At 44.6% G+C, this 17,670-nt stretch overlaps 1 protein-coding gene across 5 annotated transcripts in view; it reads left to right on the forward strand.

The window, feature by feature from the left end:
- Positions 1 to 17,670, forward strand: part of ASB2 (ankyrin repeat and SOCS box containing 2) — a 54,186-nt gene that overhangs the window by 22,657 nt on the left and 13,859 nt on the right. For 3 of the 5 annotated variants that reach the window (XM_065063596.1, XM_021292446.2, XM_005506127.4), the window contains 6 exons: positions 3,015 to 3,266; positions 4,850 to 4,954; positions 9,840 to 10,006; positions 10,664 to 10,819; positions 12,801 to 13,046; positions 15,500 to 15,671. In XM_065063596.1, the coding sequence (XP_064919668.1) occupies positions 3,034 to 3,266; positions 4,850 to 4,954; positions 9,840 to 10,006; positions 10,664 to 10,819; positions 12,801 to 13,046; positions 15,500 to 15,671 (1,079 nt within the window). In that variant the 5' untranslated portion in view covers positions 3,015 to 3,033. Of the gene's footprint in view, positions 1 to 569; positions 701 to 3,014; positions 3,267 to 4,849; positions 4,955 to 9,839; positions 10,007 to 10,663; positions 10,820 to 12,800; positions 13,047 to 15,499; positions 15,672 to 17,670 lie in introns of those variants that run through there. The other 2 variants (XM_021292444.2, XM_005506129.4) reach the window with 2 other exon arrangements.

The raw sequence follows: 17,670 nt of genomic DNA on the forward strand, positions 1-17,670 counted from the left end.
AGAGGAGGTTCTCCCTTTTCCCTAAGAGTGGGTAGGACCCAGTTAACCCATGCAAAGAATAAAAGGGTAAAATAGAAGTGATCCCCAAACTCTAAGTCTCCCTCACCCTTCCTGTGCCTCCACAAGGTGTGAAACAAAAGAACAAGGGAGGGGAAGATGTCCAGATATTGCTTTTATACCTAGATCCACTGGGGGATTTCGTGAGACACCTAAACCACTTGCTCCTTTGTGCCAGAGTGCAGAGTCACATTGGCAGCGGTCTCCTGTGTGTTCCTCAAAGTCCTGCCTGCCCACAAAGGGACTCCAACACCCAGCTCAGATGCATGTGAGGCTGGATCCCCTGCCTGCTCTGCCTCTTGCGCTGTCAGGATGCTGGCGGTGGGGTTGGGGAGGATAAAGAGGAGGGGTCTGTGTCCCATGCTCCACTGGCAGAGGTTGCCCTCAAAGAGGAGCAACTTCATCTGTATTCTTGCCTCCTCCAAAGAGTTGTGCATCACCTGCATTACGAACTTACAATCAGATCCTGCCCTCTCTATTAACTGCTTAGTTTAGGTCTCTGAGTCACCATCAGGGCCAGGTCTGTTGCAGGGAAGTAATTTAGGGTTCTGCTACATTTAGGCATTGCAGTGCTGAGTGCTGCAGACAAGCCTTCTGACTCCAGCCTGTGGGTTTTGCACATCTGCAGCGCACCGGTTATTGAGTGAGTATGTGGGCTGACAGACTATGGAAGTGCTGCCCAGGGTGCCAGGAGTTGAGTAAGCCAAGCAGCAGCAGAAGCTGCTGGGGAAACAAAGCTGTGTCATGGTTCTTGGCCAGCCATGGACTGGAGCACAGCCAAGGACAGGTACTAGAGCGGATGGGGCACAGGGCAGGCAGCAGCTCTGTGTGGGATCTATCAGTGGCTTGATGCCTTGGCTTGGTTCTTGGGACAGTGAGGGTCATAGCAGAGCTGAGGCACACCAGCTCTCAGTGGCGAAGGTAACCAACGGCAGCCATGAGAGATCTGGCAGAAAATGAAAAACAAACATTTTTGCATTATTTATAGCAACAGAAGGTTTTATTTTGGCAGTTTTCATGACTGTGAAATACATTATTCATTGTTAAAAGTCATAATGTCAATCTGAAATCTGCTGGGCTTCCCTATACCCTGAACTCATCCCACTTCTTCTGGTGTATGCTTGGAGTCTGAGGTGGTTGTTGATGTGGGAGATATCACTATTTCTAAAGTGAAAAGCTTAAATCCAAGATTTTATGTTGCTTATGGCTTACTTTAAGTAATTGCAATTTCTTCAAACTGTATTAATTTTGGTTTGTCCTGGTTTTTATTATGTTTAGGGGAACAAACATGAGTGTCTCAACATGTACAGATAAGGCTTTGTTGCCATTTGGGGAGTTTCCATTTCCCCCAGGTTGGGACTGTCCCTTGGCTTTGCACACAGCAGTGAGGACTGCAGGAGCAGGGCAGTCTCCTGGCACAAGGCTTGTGTCATACTGGACCCCACTGCCATTGATGTGGGTGAGAGTCCCTGGGAAACCAGGTTGCCCTGGGCACTCAGGGAGCAGGCACAGAGCCCAGGGCTGCGGAGAGAGGGGCCATGTGTGCCGGCTTCACCATCAGTGGTGCCCAGCATGGCGGGGGCAGGTCTTGAGCAGCAGGAAGCGGGGTGGCTCTGCCAGCCCCGTGTGTGGCTCTGCCAGCCCCGTGTGTGGCTCTGCCAGGGGGCCCAGGGCAACAAGGCCCATGGCTGGGCAGGGCTGTGGGGAGCTGGAGACCAGCCCTGCTGTGGGATTGCAGGGGTTGATGGTGCCAGGATGGGAGACAGGCAGCTTTGTCACCAGCCATGCTGATGCACTCAGCCAGCCCCTTGCCTGTCTGTGCCTGGGGATGTGCCTCCACAGCATCTTTCTGCTGGCTCCTTGTCCTCCCCTGATCTATCTGCAGGCAGCTTGTACCCGTTGCTTCTCGTCCCAGATTTCTCTATTGTTTTACACAGTTCTCTCTCACTGGTGTGCTTATAAAAAGCAAACCTATTCCCTCTTGGCTCTCATCTTCTTAGAAGAGGCAACCTTTTTCATCTCCTCCCATGAAAAAAAGCCCTCGATTCTTGAACACTGGTAGCCAGAGTGCTCTCTGGCACCCGGATGGGCTCTTGCTAGAGCATTGACCTGTTCATGGCATTGGTACTTCCCTATCACTGCTGGAATTATGATAATATTTTGGATTGCCTTTGCCTTTTTTGAGTCCACACTGCGGTGATGGTTTACAGTCATTCTGTGATTGCTGACTGTGCCCTGATTTTTCCCCCTACTCTTATTTCCAGCTCGCAATCACCAGTTTTTGTAAGAGAGAGTCTGACCATAAGTCTTAAAGCTCATGACCTTAAATTTTGTTCTGTAAAAAGCAAAAAAATCAGAAGCGAAACTGAGCAGTGTCATTTTGCTCTCCTAGCTGTGTGAAACAAAGAAAGTCACTTCAAAGAATAGTTTTGCATGTTGCTGAAGAGATCTCCAGATAAAGTGGAAAAAAATTACTGCACAGTCTCTTTACACTTCATGGTGGAAAACCTGCCCTTGCATAAAACCAGCAGAGAGACAAATCTCTTCCCTTAATTTTCTGCAATTAGAGCAAGACATTAAAAAAAAAAAAAAAGAGAGAGATGTCTATTGGCATTCTCCTAGGCAAATTCATTTTAAAGTTGTATCTCTAATCTTATGGGGATTTCCTTTACCTACTTTTCTCTTGAGCTGTGGTTACCAGAATAAGTAGATAAAAACCTGCCTTGCTTGCAGCAGCTCCCTTCCCTTTTTTAAATATCAGCTAAATCAGTTACTTCTGTGTGATAGAAATTAAGTTCATATGCAGATTTTAGCTGATAATGTTCTTTCACTGGTGAAGGATTTCTGAAGGTTTTCTGGTCAGTCTAATCAAGAGGCAGAGCTGAACAAAAGCACATGATAGTTGAGTTTCTTTCTTTCATTTTCCAGATTTTGATGATCACAATTTTCTCCTACAGGAAAGCAAAATAACATAAAATGGCTACGATGGCAGCAAATACTCAAAGACAAACAATAGGCTCCGAGGAATACAGTCTGTACAGTAGCTTGAGTGAAGACGAGCTTATAAAGATGGCCATCCAGCAGAGCCTGGGAGAGGACCCGGTGGGTCCAGCAGCTGCCCAGAAGCCGCTGGTGGGAGGTCCTGGCGAGGCATCCCCCAGCCGCGCCAGCAGCCACAACCCGCCCTACCGCATCTACCCGTGGCAAAGGTGAGTGAGTGCCCGTCAGAGCTGCCCCAGCCCAAACACCCTGCCTGGAAAGGGCCAAACAGCTTCCCCTGCCTGGACACGTGCTTTCTAATTAGCTTTGCCAAGCGGCTGCTCTGCAAGTCTGTCATTAGCTTGAAAGCCAGAGTCTGCTATAAATCCAATGAGGTCAACAATTTACACCACTGCAGCAAAATGAGAATTTGCTTGTTGTTGCCTGTTTTAAGCAACAAATAAAATAAGGGACACTGCTACAAGGCCTCCTGAATGAAAGCAAGCCTGCTGAAGCCAGCAGCTCCTTTCCCTCATGGGTATGCTGGATGCTGGGCTTGAGCTTCGCCAGAGAGGGAACACAGCATTTGTTAGGGGAAAACACAGGAGAGGCCAAAAACAGGCATATAAAACAGTGTGAGCTGGCTACCTTTTATATACTGCAGACTTGAAAGGATGTAGTTATTTCAGATCAGAGTCTGATCGCAATCTCACCGCTCAGCTAAGAGCAGCTCCAGACAAGAAGCGTGGCCGCATCTCCCTCCCCTGTGATGCCGGGCTGTGGGTTAGAGAGATCTGCTGACAGTTTCCAAACCAGACATTGTTCTCCTTTCATTTTTTAAAAGGCAGATTTCTCAATGGGGCAGGGGGAGGAAGAGGTTACAAAGTCACCCTAAAACCAAGTAAGATAGAAAAATATCCTTTTAAACTATTTTTTCTGTAATAAGCTGGGAGCAACTGAAGTTTTGTTCCTCCTTCTTTCTCATAACTCCACTGTCCTCTGACACCTCACTCATTACCACCTGTGACTGGTTTCCAAGGCTGGGAAACTGGGGACAATTTGATGAGCAGTAAGTGCGTCTCATAGCTATAGAATCAAGATGCTATACAGCAGGCAGTCCTGCTCCCATCAAAGGTCATGGCTTCTCAGTGTCGTTACCGTGCCCTTGTACTGTCAGCTCTGTGGCAGGGACCCAGTGTGTGGGAGAATAAGGGCTTCCCTGGCTGTTTGGTCCTGTCTTCGTAGAAGGTCCTTTGACACCTGCTATTTTGGCAAAAGACAGTGTCTGCAGTTCTGTTCGTTAACCTGCCCTGCCTTTGCCTCAGCCCAGCAGCTTTTGACCTCTCACTGGAGGGAAAACCTTTGCAGCTTGTAGCTCCAGATCTCCAGCATTGCTGAACTCTTCTGCCACCTGCGAGAGCTGGGCTGGAAATGGAGCCAGCACCCGGGGGCCCTGGGTCCTCCTCCACCCCCACCTCTGACCTGCTCGCGTGGCACTTCGGAGGTGATGAATGTCACCTCGCCTCATGCCTGCTTCCTGTGCGGTGGTGGTAGGGTTAACCTCACTGTTGTCTTATATGGTCATTTGAATCCCCTGACGCTTCCTCAGAGGGCCAAAAATAATTTCGAGCCGAGCGAGCAGCTGAATACAGCACAGAGCAACCCGTGGCCATCTGCTTTTATTCAAAGCCCTGACCGACAGGCTTTCTCGCTCCGTCTCTGTGGATGTGTGTCTCTGTTTCTGCCTCAACATGACCTGTTTCTCCTATTCGGAGTATTTCTCCTTATTTCATTCATGTCATCGCCACTCCAGATTGGCGGCCCAGCCGAGAGGCCGTCCTCAGCCGTCCAGCTCAGGGGCAGCCTGGGGGTTCAGACGAAGGTACGACGGCAGCATGTCCAGCACATCCCAGCCCGTGTAAGTGCCTCTCTCTCCCGCTTTTCCCTGCAATCAAAACATGCCTTGCTGCCCACTCTTCCCCTCAGCCAGATCTTCTGGGTGGCGATGGTGTCTGGTGGGGGGGAAATGGTGATGTTCATCCGGAGGAGTTCATTAAATGCCTACAGAGGTCTTGTTGATACCTGCACAGCACCCTTGCTGCATTCCCACTCTTCCTTCCAACCTCCCAGCCATCCTGGACCATGCCCAGGCTCTTGCAGGTGACCTACCCCAAACCTCCCTTGTTCTCTTCTCCTCCTTCATCCTTGTCCATCCCTCCAGTGCATGTGCCCTGGGGACCCTGGGTCATTTGGTAGCTCTGTGGTGACAAGGACAGCAGGGAAGGGATGCCTGCATTTATTTATATAGTCTGGCTCCTCTATCAACATGGTAGATGAAGCAGGCAGGTGCTGATAGCAACTGCATTGGTATTAAGTTCATGGTTCAACGGTGGGGAAAACAAACATTTTATTGCAGTATATAAATAGGGTAAGAAAGTCCAGTCCTTCAAAGTAAATATTTTATAAATACTCCCAAGATGCAGTGCCTGTTCGCAGCAATACGTGATTGTCCTGTCACATTGAGGAGGGCTGCTGGGGAGCAATACCACATCTTACCTGCACAAGAAGGGAACCAGCTTGACTGACTTTGATCCTCCTGGCCACATTTTGCTTTTGGCAGAGACCGTAAATAAGCTCAGGTTTACACAGTCATGGATGGGGAAAGCAGACAGGCTAGCAAGTGGTTGGAGCTCTGCCCAGGTGCCTGTGTGTAGTGGAAATGTCCACACCGTGATGGGTTTATTACAGCTTTCTCTGAGGCAGAACAGATGCATGCACCTGCTTTTATTAGATGAAGAGAGGAAAGTGTTGTAGGCAGCACTTCTCTGTGTCTTGCAGAAAACCCCTCCACCACTCTTCCTTTCGTCCCTCACCAAGCTCTATAGTATCCCACACCCTGGCTGATCCAGGCTCTGTACCCAGCTCTCCATTGACATTGCCCTCCCTGACACATGTGGAAACCTCTTTCTGCTGAAACACAAAGCTTCCCACACCCTCATCACCTGCCCGCTCCCCTTGGCCACACTGAAATTGCATCCTCTCATTAGGTGCTCTGCACACCTTGCATGCCTCTCTCCTGCTCTGGGTGCGATGGCTGGAGGGCAGACTTTTCTGCAGCACTGAGCTCAATAAAGTTCAGTCCACAATGAAACTGGGATAAGGCTGAGAGCTAGTCCTCCTCTGCTGCCCAGTGGGAGCAAAAATGTGGCTAGGAATCCACAGAAGAGCATGATACATGGCTGTTTTATAGCCCTGGTCTCAAAGCCGGGCAGGGATGACAGTTGCCTTCACCTTCATGCTGCCTGCTTCTCACCAGGCTGCCAGGAACCGAAGGAGCTTCCTGAATCTTTTTGTGCTTCACTGAACATCTTCAGCACTCACAATTGCCTCTACTATATATCTCTTCTGCAATGAGTAATTATTTTCTTGGCTACTGGCCTTTGAAATGCAGTAGTTCTTTTGATTCACCTACAAGGTTAAGATTTCATCAGATTTTCAGGCTTCTTCCATAGTTCTAATCCTCATCTTTTCTATAGCTGATGAAATCCAAGCAGCAGAATGTGTTGGTTTTTTGTAACAGTCAACTATGAGCCAAGCAGAAAACAAGGATTTCACATGGAGATTCATTAAACTTTCTGTACTGATCTGGAATTTCCTTGGCTAAAGCATTTACAGCCTGGTCCAGCAAACCCCCTCATCTTACTGGGGAATCATTTAAGGTCAAGGACCCTGACAGAAGTTTGCTTCATTCAACATCTGAGGGCTCAAGCAGAATAGTAACTGATTCTTCACACATTTTTAACCCTACCACAGATTCTAGGTACCCACTGCTTTCACCGAGGTCTCAACAAACGCGGTTCACCTTGCGCTTGCTGCATGCCAGCCACATGCACGTAGACCCGCCATGGCCCACCTGGCACACAGTAACTCACAGAGCACTGGTAACACTATCCTGTGCCTGAATCCTGAGGTGGAAACGAGGAGCCCCGCATGTGTAACGTGAACCTTTGCACAGAACAACAGATGTCTTCAGCAGCCTTGTGCCAGAGGCTGTTAAAGACCAAGATCCCCATCTCCTCCTCCTCTCCCAGCTAAACATGCCAGTTGTTGCTGTTGACTGACTTCAACAAAATGCTCAATTTCAAATGCCTGTATAAAAATCTATTATCTACACAAAACTAGCAGCTTCGGTTTTAGTCCGCAGGGTACTCTATATGGTATGGAGGTACAGCAGTGTCCCTGGGACCTCAGCCCAGCAGTTAATAGAAGGTCAGGCGGTTCCTCCTGGCTGGGCTGTGGCCAGGGAGGCAGCTGCCTGCTCTAGCTGTTATCTCCTCAGACTAAATGCCTGGCTTTGTGTCCCATATCTCTCCCCATTCCAGTGTTGCTATTTTTGTGACCCTGCTGTCTTGAGACCACTCCTTAGAGAAGGAACAAGAGGGAACAAGTATTTTTTCACCTGGGAAATGGTGTGTTTTCCTATTTCTTGGCACCTGTGTTGTGTTCACCTACTTCTACCCCAGGCCCTGAGTTTATCTTCAAAGAAGCAGTTTGGTGACTTTTTTCAGTGCTAATATCTGTGTCTATGGCACAGACTGGGTACCTCTGGGCAAGCTGAAATTAATGAAGCCTGTGTGATTTTCAGGTTGTTGATCTGTGCAGCCCCTGCAAGGCAATGAAATCCGGTGCTGCTCCTGTAACCTGCACTACATGCAGACGTTGTACCAAGGGTCTGCTTTGTGAGGACTCCTGTGCTAGGCTGCCCATATTTTCCTGTATCTGATCTCGCTCTGTCATGGCATTGTAAACCTACTGTCATAACTAAAGTTTCTGATTGTTCCCATCGTCACTGCCCTGCATGACCTTCATCACATACTGTATTCCTACCCTGAGACATGCATCTCCCTCCCCAGTATCTCTGCCTTCAAGGCTGCAAGATTTTAAAGTTAGTTCAAACCAAAAACTCTCCTATGTTTTCAGCATTTTCTTGTTCTCAGTCTCTGAAAATATAGCTCATGTTCATTTATTGCAAGTCCCCATTAGAACTGAAAAAAATGCTTCTTCCTTTGTGGTGTTTGCTTTCCTGGAGCTCAGCCATGCGGTGGCTGCCTTCTCCCAGCACAGCTCAGCAGAGCACGAGGAGGTGCCAGCACTGGAAGGCACAGCACAGGGCTGCCCACCACAGGCGAGGATCCTGCCTGCATGGGCTGCAGGGTACCAGCTCCTGCTGTGCGGCCGGCAGCCTCAGCCAGGCTGGAAGGAGGGGGACAGGCCCTTCTGCGTGTACTGCTGGGCCGTGGTAACATGTACGGTGACTGTCAGGCAGTGCCGGGACTCCAGCAGAGTGGGAAGTCCCGCAGAAGCTCTCGCTGTGGCTCTGCAGCAGAACCGGTGTGCCCAGGTCAGCCCTGCTCTGCGATTGCTCTTACAGAGCTCAGAGATATGGGTTGCTGCCCAGACTGGGCAGAATGCCTCCTTGGCAAAGGGAAGGCTTGTCAGGGCGAAGCTCGCTTGCAGGCTGCTCATTTTGTCCCACTTCTAGGTGGCATGGAGCACACTTGGTAGATTTTCACAGTGAGTCCCTTCTTGAAAGCTTCAGAATTCAATAACATTAAAAAAGATTACTTTCATGTTACTTTTCTTTTCACTGCTAAAAACTGAAATACTACTTTAACACTTTGCAGTGACTCTACACATTTCAATGACTTTTTACTCCTAAGAGGCTTTAAAATATTCTCTCCCAAATATTTTTTCATTCCTTTTACTGTTTGTTCCTAGAAGTTACTTGACCCTATATAGCCTTACAGTGGTTTGTTGGGTTCAAATGGACCATAGTACAAACCGCTTCACAGCTTAGCACCAGGTCCCAGTCAGGGTTCCAGAGGCCCCTGACTGCTGCTGTTGCTTGGGGAATTGCTAACTTGTCTAGGAGCTTTGCAAGAGTGGACTTGTTGACAAAGCTAATGGGTTTGCTCCCAAGCAGCCTTCTAAACACCAGATTTTAAGAAGTATCTAGCACCTAACATGTCTTACAGGGACACCAAAGACATATATTTGAAGGTCTATGGTGTCTGAAGTGGCTATCATTTCTGAAAATTTGAGTACTCAGTGCTGAAATGACAGCTGGCGTTCTCTGGGGCATGGTCACAAAGGGTAGCTCAGAATTTCATTTGGATGGGTGGATAATTTTTTTTTAATCCCTGGCTGAAAAAGGAGAGCCCAGACCACCACTGTAATGTTCACATGATCTCACGAGGGCTCACCCTTCTTTATGACTGGTACAGCTAACTCCTGAAAACAGGCTTGCATAAGAGAAATAGGAGGTATCTTTAAAACACAAGAACAAGATTAATGGAGATTAATTTCTGCTCAAGGGCTAAACCACCTCCAAATCAAAGTTTAAAGTTTCTCCAGGAATGGACAGGGGCAGTTCTCTTCAAAGCTGATCTTGTTTAAAAGATCTTAAATGGAAACACCACATGGGAGGGTGATGTAATTATCACAACTATGGATGCTCATGGCAGGGTGCAGAGCACAGCTAGAGCTGGTCTCCCCAAACTCCATATATCTAATATATACATGTTTTTGTCAGAGATTAGTCACATCTACACTTTCCTTACACTCCAAGCAAAGAGATCAGCACCTCCAGCCAGTGGTTCTTCTGCTGCAAATGACCAAATTAGAGAAGACAAATTTTATGCCTACATGCTCTGTAGCAAAACACCTTAGGGCCACAAATATTTATTATAATATTTTCTCCGTAATGAAGGAAACCATAATCAGGTTTTAATCTTGTTTTAAAGAGAACTTGACCCCGTAGTGGCAGCAATCAAGGATGGAGATGAAAAAGCAGTATGTAACATGATGAAATCAGGAAAAGACCTCTCTAAACCTAATAAGGACGGCTGGATACCCCTCCATGAAGCTGCGTACTATGGCCAAGTGGGTTGCCTGAGCCTGTTGCAAAAAGGTCAGTGAAGTTAAAACTAATTCATTACAAAAGGGAGAAGGAGAATACAAATAAACTAAAAAGCAGGATTAGCAGCAGCCCAGTCCTTGCCTGGGACTGTATGTGAAGTATTTTTTCAAGCTGACTGTATATTAATTTCATCTTCTCTTTGAGAATAGGTTTCCAGACTGAAGCCTCTGAAAGTTAGGATCTTCAGGAGAAAATTGTATCTTGAGAAATTTTGCCAAGCCAGGATTTCTCACAGTAAAGCCTTGTAGCTGAGCTCTCAGCTATTGTGAACTGCTTGGCTGCCGTAGCTGACAGCAATTGCCCCAGGTCCCACCAGCTGGAGATCCAGCCCAGTGCTTCTTTGTTGGTGCTCGAAGGTGGTTAACTACCATAGTTTGCATTCAAGCTAGTACTGAAGAGCAGTTACTCAGCAGCTTTCAGTATCACTAGTGATAGCTGAACATTTTAATCTAAATTGCTACTGATTTACACACTTAATCTGAGGCATAGTGATTTTATAATATATTCTTATTTGCTCATGGAAAAGGAAAATAAATAAATAATGAAAACTCACCTCAGACTCCAAGCATTTTGAAAGGTGATGGTGCTGCATATATTTGTGTATTTACTACATGCCATAATGACTTTGGGCTTGCCATTTACTCACAGCATACCCTGGCACAATCGACCAACGCACACTCAATGAGGAGACAGCTCTCTACTTGGCCACCAGCCGTGGCAACCTGGATTGCCTGCTTACCCTGCTGCAGGCTGGGGCAGAGCCCGACATCTCCAACAAGGCCAGAGAAACACCGCTCTACAAAGGTGAGTGGCTGTGTTTCCAGGGATGCTGAGCTCTTCTGGCACCACCAAGACAGAGCTGCAGGTGCTCTTGCGATGTGAGGCTAAAACTCAGCAATTATCTCCCATTTTGCACGTTCCTCCAGAAGTCCTGTATCTCTTACATCTGATCTGCCGTGTCATGGACTCTCTTCTCATCCACATCAGAGACGGGGTTAGTGGCTGCCCTGTGGGGTGCAGTCTGGAGTGTGGTGCTGAGGGTGGGGTGTATGTTTTTAGTGGGGTTGTCTGCACAATGTCCCAGACGTAGAGAAAGCAGGAATCTGGACAGTACAGGAATATGTATGCTTTTGTAAACAGCAGGACTTAAGTAGCTGTTAGAGGTGAGGGTACAGTACCGGTAGACATGTCAGTGATTCATACATTGTATGGGCCAGGCCAGGCCAGGCTGTGTACTATGGGAGATGAATAAGATTATAAACAATTCAGTGAGATAGATAAAGTGTTTAACGTGGACAAATGATTTTGCTGCTAGTCAGAGAGAATTCTTTCTTCAGTAGAACAACATTACATTCATGATATCACAAAGATTCAATGGAGGTGATCTCTCACACTTCATGTCCCTTCCTCTTTTATTGACTGCTCCTGTCACGACTATTTTTAGCATTCTAAACCAGTAAAGAGCTCATATCACTGATTTTAACAGGAATCTTGCCTCCAACTTTGGATGCCTGACATTAGAGCTGCTTAGTTTAAAACATCTTCCTTTTAAAATTCTAGCTTATAGTCAGCTGGAGGAAAGCTGTTCAAATGTACATTAAACACACAATAGTCATAGAAGTAGTACTCATAGTAACAATAACAATAACACTAATATGAAAACTCCCTTTAGCCAGAGAAAACCTATTATTAAGCATGTGCTAGTGTTGATGCAAAAATCTTCTGGTCTGTCCTCCAGCAAAAAAGGAGGCAAAATTTATCATAACAAATTATTCATCCCTAGTAGGGATACCAGTTAGACTCTGCAGATCTATGCATATGTAATCACAGCAGTGCCTAATCAGATAGATGCTTTCAGTATCCGTGAGTGACAGCTATGTTTGGTAGAGGAAGCAGTGGCAATGATGTCCCAAGGAAAAAATCAAAACCAAAAGGCAGGGTCTCTGTGAGAAGACAACACTATTATTTCAAAGAAAAAAACAATTGCTGTGGAATGTGCTGGTCTTTCTGCACATTGTACAAAAAGCACTAATTGGTGGTTGTAAAAGTGACTGCTTATTCTAGGTACCTTTAGTTTGGGGTACACACTGAAAAAATGTGTAGGAAGCCTCATGATTTGGGATTCAAAAACCAGTGGAACAAATTGGTAGAATAAAAATTAACATAATATTATTAATTATCAAGAAAACGCATTTAGCTCAGAATGATCCTGAACTATACATTTTTGCAGGCCAAGAGAGTGTTACCGACTCACATATATTATTGTTTTCTAAGGATCCTTTTCTGCCCACTGTTTGTTTGAGCTTTTTTTTTTTTTTTCTATCTGTATAGAGCTTTATCTGCAGTGCAGGGCGGTAAGATACAGAGTCAGTTTGCACTGAATTTTGAAAGAAAGTCTTCAGGTCATGTGATTTCTGTAACACATTTGTCCTTCATAAATTATCCCCTGTGCCTTGCAACCTCCCTGTGTCACTGCGAGGTCCAGTCGGTACAAATGTGCTGGTCTGGATTCACCTCAGTACCAGGCTTGGCACAAGTGCTGCACAGAACTCTTAGCCTCCCTTAGGTCCTGGCTCAAGACTGAATTCACTGCACGTCGTCTATGAGCTCCACACAGTCTGATTTGGCAACAGCCTTGGCCCTCGCATTGACCTAGGCCGATCTTTGATCTTATTCACTATGGTCTAGTCGCATTATATTGCTTTCTGCTACATGAAACGGGTGCCACAACACCAAGAATCTTTTCAGAAAACCATCCTAATCACTTCCCTTTTTCCCAAAACAGCCTGTGAGCGCAAGAATGCAGAGGCTGCAAGACTCCTGGTACAGTACAATGCTGATACCAACCATCGTTGCAATCGAGGATGGACTGCTCTCCATGAGGCTGTCTCCCGAAATGACCTGGAGATCATGGATATCCTGGTGAAAGGGGGTGCCAAGATTGAGTCTGCAAATACCTATGGGATCACTTCTTTATTTGTGGCAGCTGAGAGTGGGCAGTTGGAAGCTTTGAGATACCTGGCAAAATGTGGTGAGTACAGATGACCTGTCACATGCTTTTAGTCATTTAATTCTTAATTTTTCGAAGTTCCCATTAATTCTGACTAGCTTGTTTTTTCTGGAGACAAGGCCTAGCCTGCAGAAGTGCTGAAAACACTTTTGCTCCAGATGGCTGAATTGTGTAGGGTCTTTGAGACAGCATGGTCTAGAGAAACGTGCTGCTTCATCATTCATTTGCGGCCACCTACTTTGGGAAGTAATATGGTGCTAATTGCATTACCTGACAGCTTTCGAAACCCATATTGCTGCAAACATGTAGCCTAAAATCCATAAAAGACAACTGTAGGTGGTAATACATGGCAGAAGTTGAACATTAGCCAACCCCATCTGCTCACAAACATGTGCAGTGATGGGCAAGGTTAGCTCTCCTCTGCTAATGAATTCTGCTGAAAATAAAGTACTGTTGTATAGTTAACAGATATACATGAAGGAGAAGCGGACTTCAGTGTAGGCAAGAACTGGGTCCTGCATTTGTGGAACAAGAACTAAACAGTGATGAAGATAAGAAGAACTTCTGAAGCCATTAATATAGTTAAGAAAGACATGACAGTGGGGGAACAAAAAATGTGTTCTGCTGTCCAGATAGCATTGTCAATTCAGTTTTATATGACCAGTTATTCCATCATACCGCCTACAATATTAGAAGCTAAGCCAGAATGTGATTTGTGTTTCAACTTAGATAGATATTAGGATTTTCTTAAAGTTCAATTTTGAGAAAAATACACAGGAGACAATCTAATAAAACTGTCCAATATTTTCAGGCCCTGAAAAGCTCCTCTGAGAATCCCAGGGATGATATCACGGCATTGTTTATGATGAGCAACCTTCATCATAAAAAGGATTTCTTTTTAATTTCATTTTCATTAGGAACATAGTCCTGTGTTATGTTTTGTCACTGCAATTCTCCTGATGTTTCCAGCTACAACATCTTCAAAAGGCCAAACACAACACAGATGTTTCAGTTTGGGGTGCCAGCGCAGGGAAATGTTCTCTTTGGCAGGGAGTTTTCATGATCAAACGGGAGACTGATTGGCTTCTTTATTGGGTTTTAGAAGCAAAACTCCAGCAAACTGTCATTCCCATTTAGAGTACACATAGAGCAGCCTTCCTGAAGACACCATGGTACAGTATATTACAGTCAAACCCCAGGCTTTGAGACCTTAAGTATCTAGCACAGAAAAAGCTAAATTCCAAATTGTTCGTGGCCAAAAAGTATTAAGTCTTGGTTTATTCTTGTATGTGGTTTGTTAAGTCAAGCACACACCAGAGCTCAAGAAAAAAATGCCCCAATTAATCTAGTAGTTCATTAATAATACTTATCTTTTCTTGGTAAAACTTACCATTTGGAGCCCAACTTGGACCCTTGTGAAACTAAGAGATACGGCCACAGGTATTGAGTTTTGACATAAAATATCAACTGACTAAGGCATGCCCAAATAAAAGCTAATTAAAGTTGTTACTCTGTACTATGCTGATGTCATATTATAGACTCCTATTTTAGCCTGGATATGCACTAATATTAAAATATAGTATAAATGTATTTAAAGTGTGAATATATAGAGTATAAATATATATAAATACAAATAACTGTGTATAATAAATACATAGTAATAGGATTTTGGAGATCACCTATTTTGATCATCTGGTCCAAATTCCTGCTCAAGAATAGTGTATATACATAGTGTAAACACATAAATACTAGTGGAATTATTGTGTCCAAAGAAAAGGCCATGCTATAAAAAGAATGTCATATTTTAAAGTTTTTGCCTTTGAGATACAGCTGAATGGAGCCTGGAGTTAGGACTAGGAACTACTGGTTGCCACCCATATTAAACTCTTCCTCCTAAAATTCAGATCATATTAAAACAAGTGGGGATCTATGATATAGCTGTATATAACTGAAATGACTATATCACTTTTTTATTTTGCTCTGATTTGACCTTATTTGCATATCCTTCGATCATATTTTGTAGCTCCAGTGTCCTGGAGATGTATATCATAGAATCATAGAATCACAGAATGTTAGAGATTGGAAGTGACCTCAAAAGATCATCTAGTCCAATCCCCCTGCCAGAGCAGGAACACCTAGATGAGGTTACACAGGAATGTGTCCAGGCAGGTTTTGAATGTCTCCAGAGTAGGAGACTCCACAACCCCCCTGGGCAGCCTGTTCCAGTGTTCTGTCACCCTCACTGAGAAGAAGTTTCTTCTCAAGTTTAAGTGGAACCTCTTATGTTCCAGCTTAAACCCATTACCCCTTGTCCCACTATTGTTTGTCACCGAGAAGAGCCTGGCTCCATCCTCGTGACACTCACCCTTTGTATATTTGTAAACATTAATAAGGTCACCCCTTATGTTCATTAAAAGTATGTTGTTTCCATCTGATTTAACTTTTTGGTGTTACAATTTTTTTTTCCTTCTTAGGTGCTGATATAAATACTCAAGCCAGTGATAATGCCTCTGCTCTTTATGAAGCCTGTAAAAATGGACACATACCTATTGTGGAGTTTCTTTTGTCCCAGGGAGCGGATGCTAACAAAGCCAATAAGGATGGACTGTTGCCTCTGCACATAGCAGCCAAAAAAGGGATTTGCGAGTAAGTTTTAGTTCATTTCATAGTTTTGTCTTTTAGACAAGAATCCAAAGTGCTTATAAAAAGGGGAATGTAATGTCCCAGACCTAATTCTGAGCATTCTGAGCAAGGGAGCTGCCAGTTGAGAACTGGGCTTTCTGCTTGCAGAGCTCAGGTTGGAAACTGTCGGCAGGTTGGGATGGGATGGGAAGGTTGGGATGGGATGTGAACGGTGGGATGGGATGGAGCAAGCAGGAATGTGAGGTGCAAGATCCCTTTAGCTTTGCTAAGATATCACATATTACAGATAAATAACCTAATTTATCTTTGAAGTGGATTAAACTGAGTTTCACAAAATATGCTTGAGATAGAATAAGAAAGCATCTGCACGTGGGGAGTAGGGGATTAGTCCTCAATAGCCATTGCAGCATAGTTTGCAATCACTTTCCTACATGAGCTCATTGTGATTCTGCACAAGCAGAACATGCTGCATTCACCTCTGGTGTGTTCAGGTTTTATTTACAATAATTCAGATGCTGACAGCAGGAAGAAGTTATGTGAATTCTAGGGCATTAGTGAGACTGTTGCTAGAATATGGTGTCCAGTTCTGGTATCCTCCTTTTTAGAAACCTTTCAGGAAACTGGAAAGGCTTCAGAAAAGAAGTACAAGATTTACTCACGGTCTGCAAAATATACTTCATTAGTGAGTGATTAAATGAGTCTTATATATAATAGACATGGATAAAACAATCCAGTGGTTCATTTCTGAAATGAAAGGTGTTTGGGATAGAGCTGAGCACATTTTTTAAAACAGTGGGAAAGTAACTAGCAGAAAAAATAACCAGGAATTGGGTAGATTTACCAGTCCTCACTGAAGCAGAGGTGTTTATAGGAGGAGGAGAAAATCTACAGCCTATGATAAAGGATATAAATTTAGAAGATGCTGTCTAGGGATAGGATTGTTGCACTGTCATGTAAATTGTATTTACCTAGTTCTTTCAAGACTTGGAAGATTGCAGAATTCTTCTGAGCCTAAACTCCTTAGCATTCACTTCTGATCCAAGGACAACTTTTAGCTCTTGCCTTTAACTCCTGGCTGCTGGAAGAGTGAGTGGCCCACAGCTATTTTTGCAAAACGCAGTCATATCTTGCAGTGACAGACCTTTTTAGGACTCCAGTGGACTCTTCTGGCCATCACAGTTTCTATCAAAATCCTTTCAGCAATAGTCAAAGGAAACAATATAAACAACTGCAAAGACACTTTCTGGGTAGTAAGCCTATATTTGCAAACAACTGCTAGAGCATCTTCTTGTATGTTTCACAATGTCTGAGGAATTAAGACTTTGACAGAACTACACCTTACCATAGCATCTTTTATCCTAGTGTTTAGGTCTCCTTGGGAATCCTGATTAATCTTCTCAAATCACTTTGATAGACCTGAGGATATTAATTTTCTGTAGTTGGAGCAGGCCTGCTTCTTTGTGCAAGCTGTGTATTCTACAGGGCAGCTCAGTGTGAATTTCTGCGATGGGTTTATACACTTACAGCATGTATATGAATACCCTGCATAGACAAATGCAAGCATGATTCAAAGTTTTCTCCAGGTTTTGAGTCACAAAGACATTTTATTGAAAAGAAACCTGTTTTAGATGAGAAATGTGCCAGAGACAGAACCCAGCTCCAGGTGCTCACTTTCAAAAAAGTTCATCTGAAAGCACAGTAAATTGGTCTGAATCCAGTTTGCATATAGAGCCTGGACCAGCTGTCTGAATCTTTTCATTCCCTCTATAGTTCCACACCCTGACCTGAAAATTAATTTATATGGAAACTCTGCAACCGGAGTCCATCCCAACTTTATGAAAGAAAAGGCCTGAATCAGACCTCACATCTATTATTCCAAACAATCAGCAGCATAAGTAAGACCAGAATTCAGTCCAAACTCTAGGTTCCTTCACTTGTAAAAGACTGTGCACAAATTTTTGTGCACAACTGCTACAAACTAAGTGCAAAAAAAAGAAAAAAG

This window comes from Columba livia, chromosome 5, assembly GCF_036013475.1.
Source record: "Columba livia isolate bColLiv1 breed racing homer chromosome 5, bColLiv1.pat.W.v2, whole genome shotgun sequence".
NCBI classification, from domain to species: Eukaryota; Metazoa; Chordata; class Aves; order Columbiformes; family Columbidae; genus Columba; species Columba livia.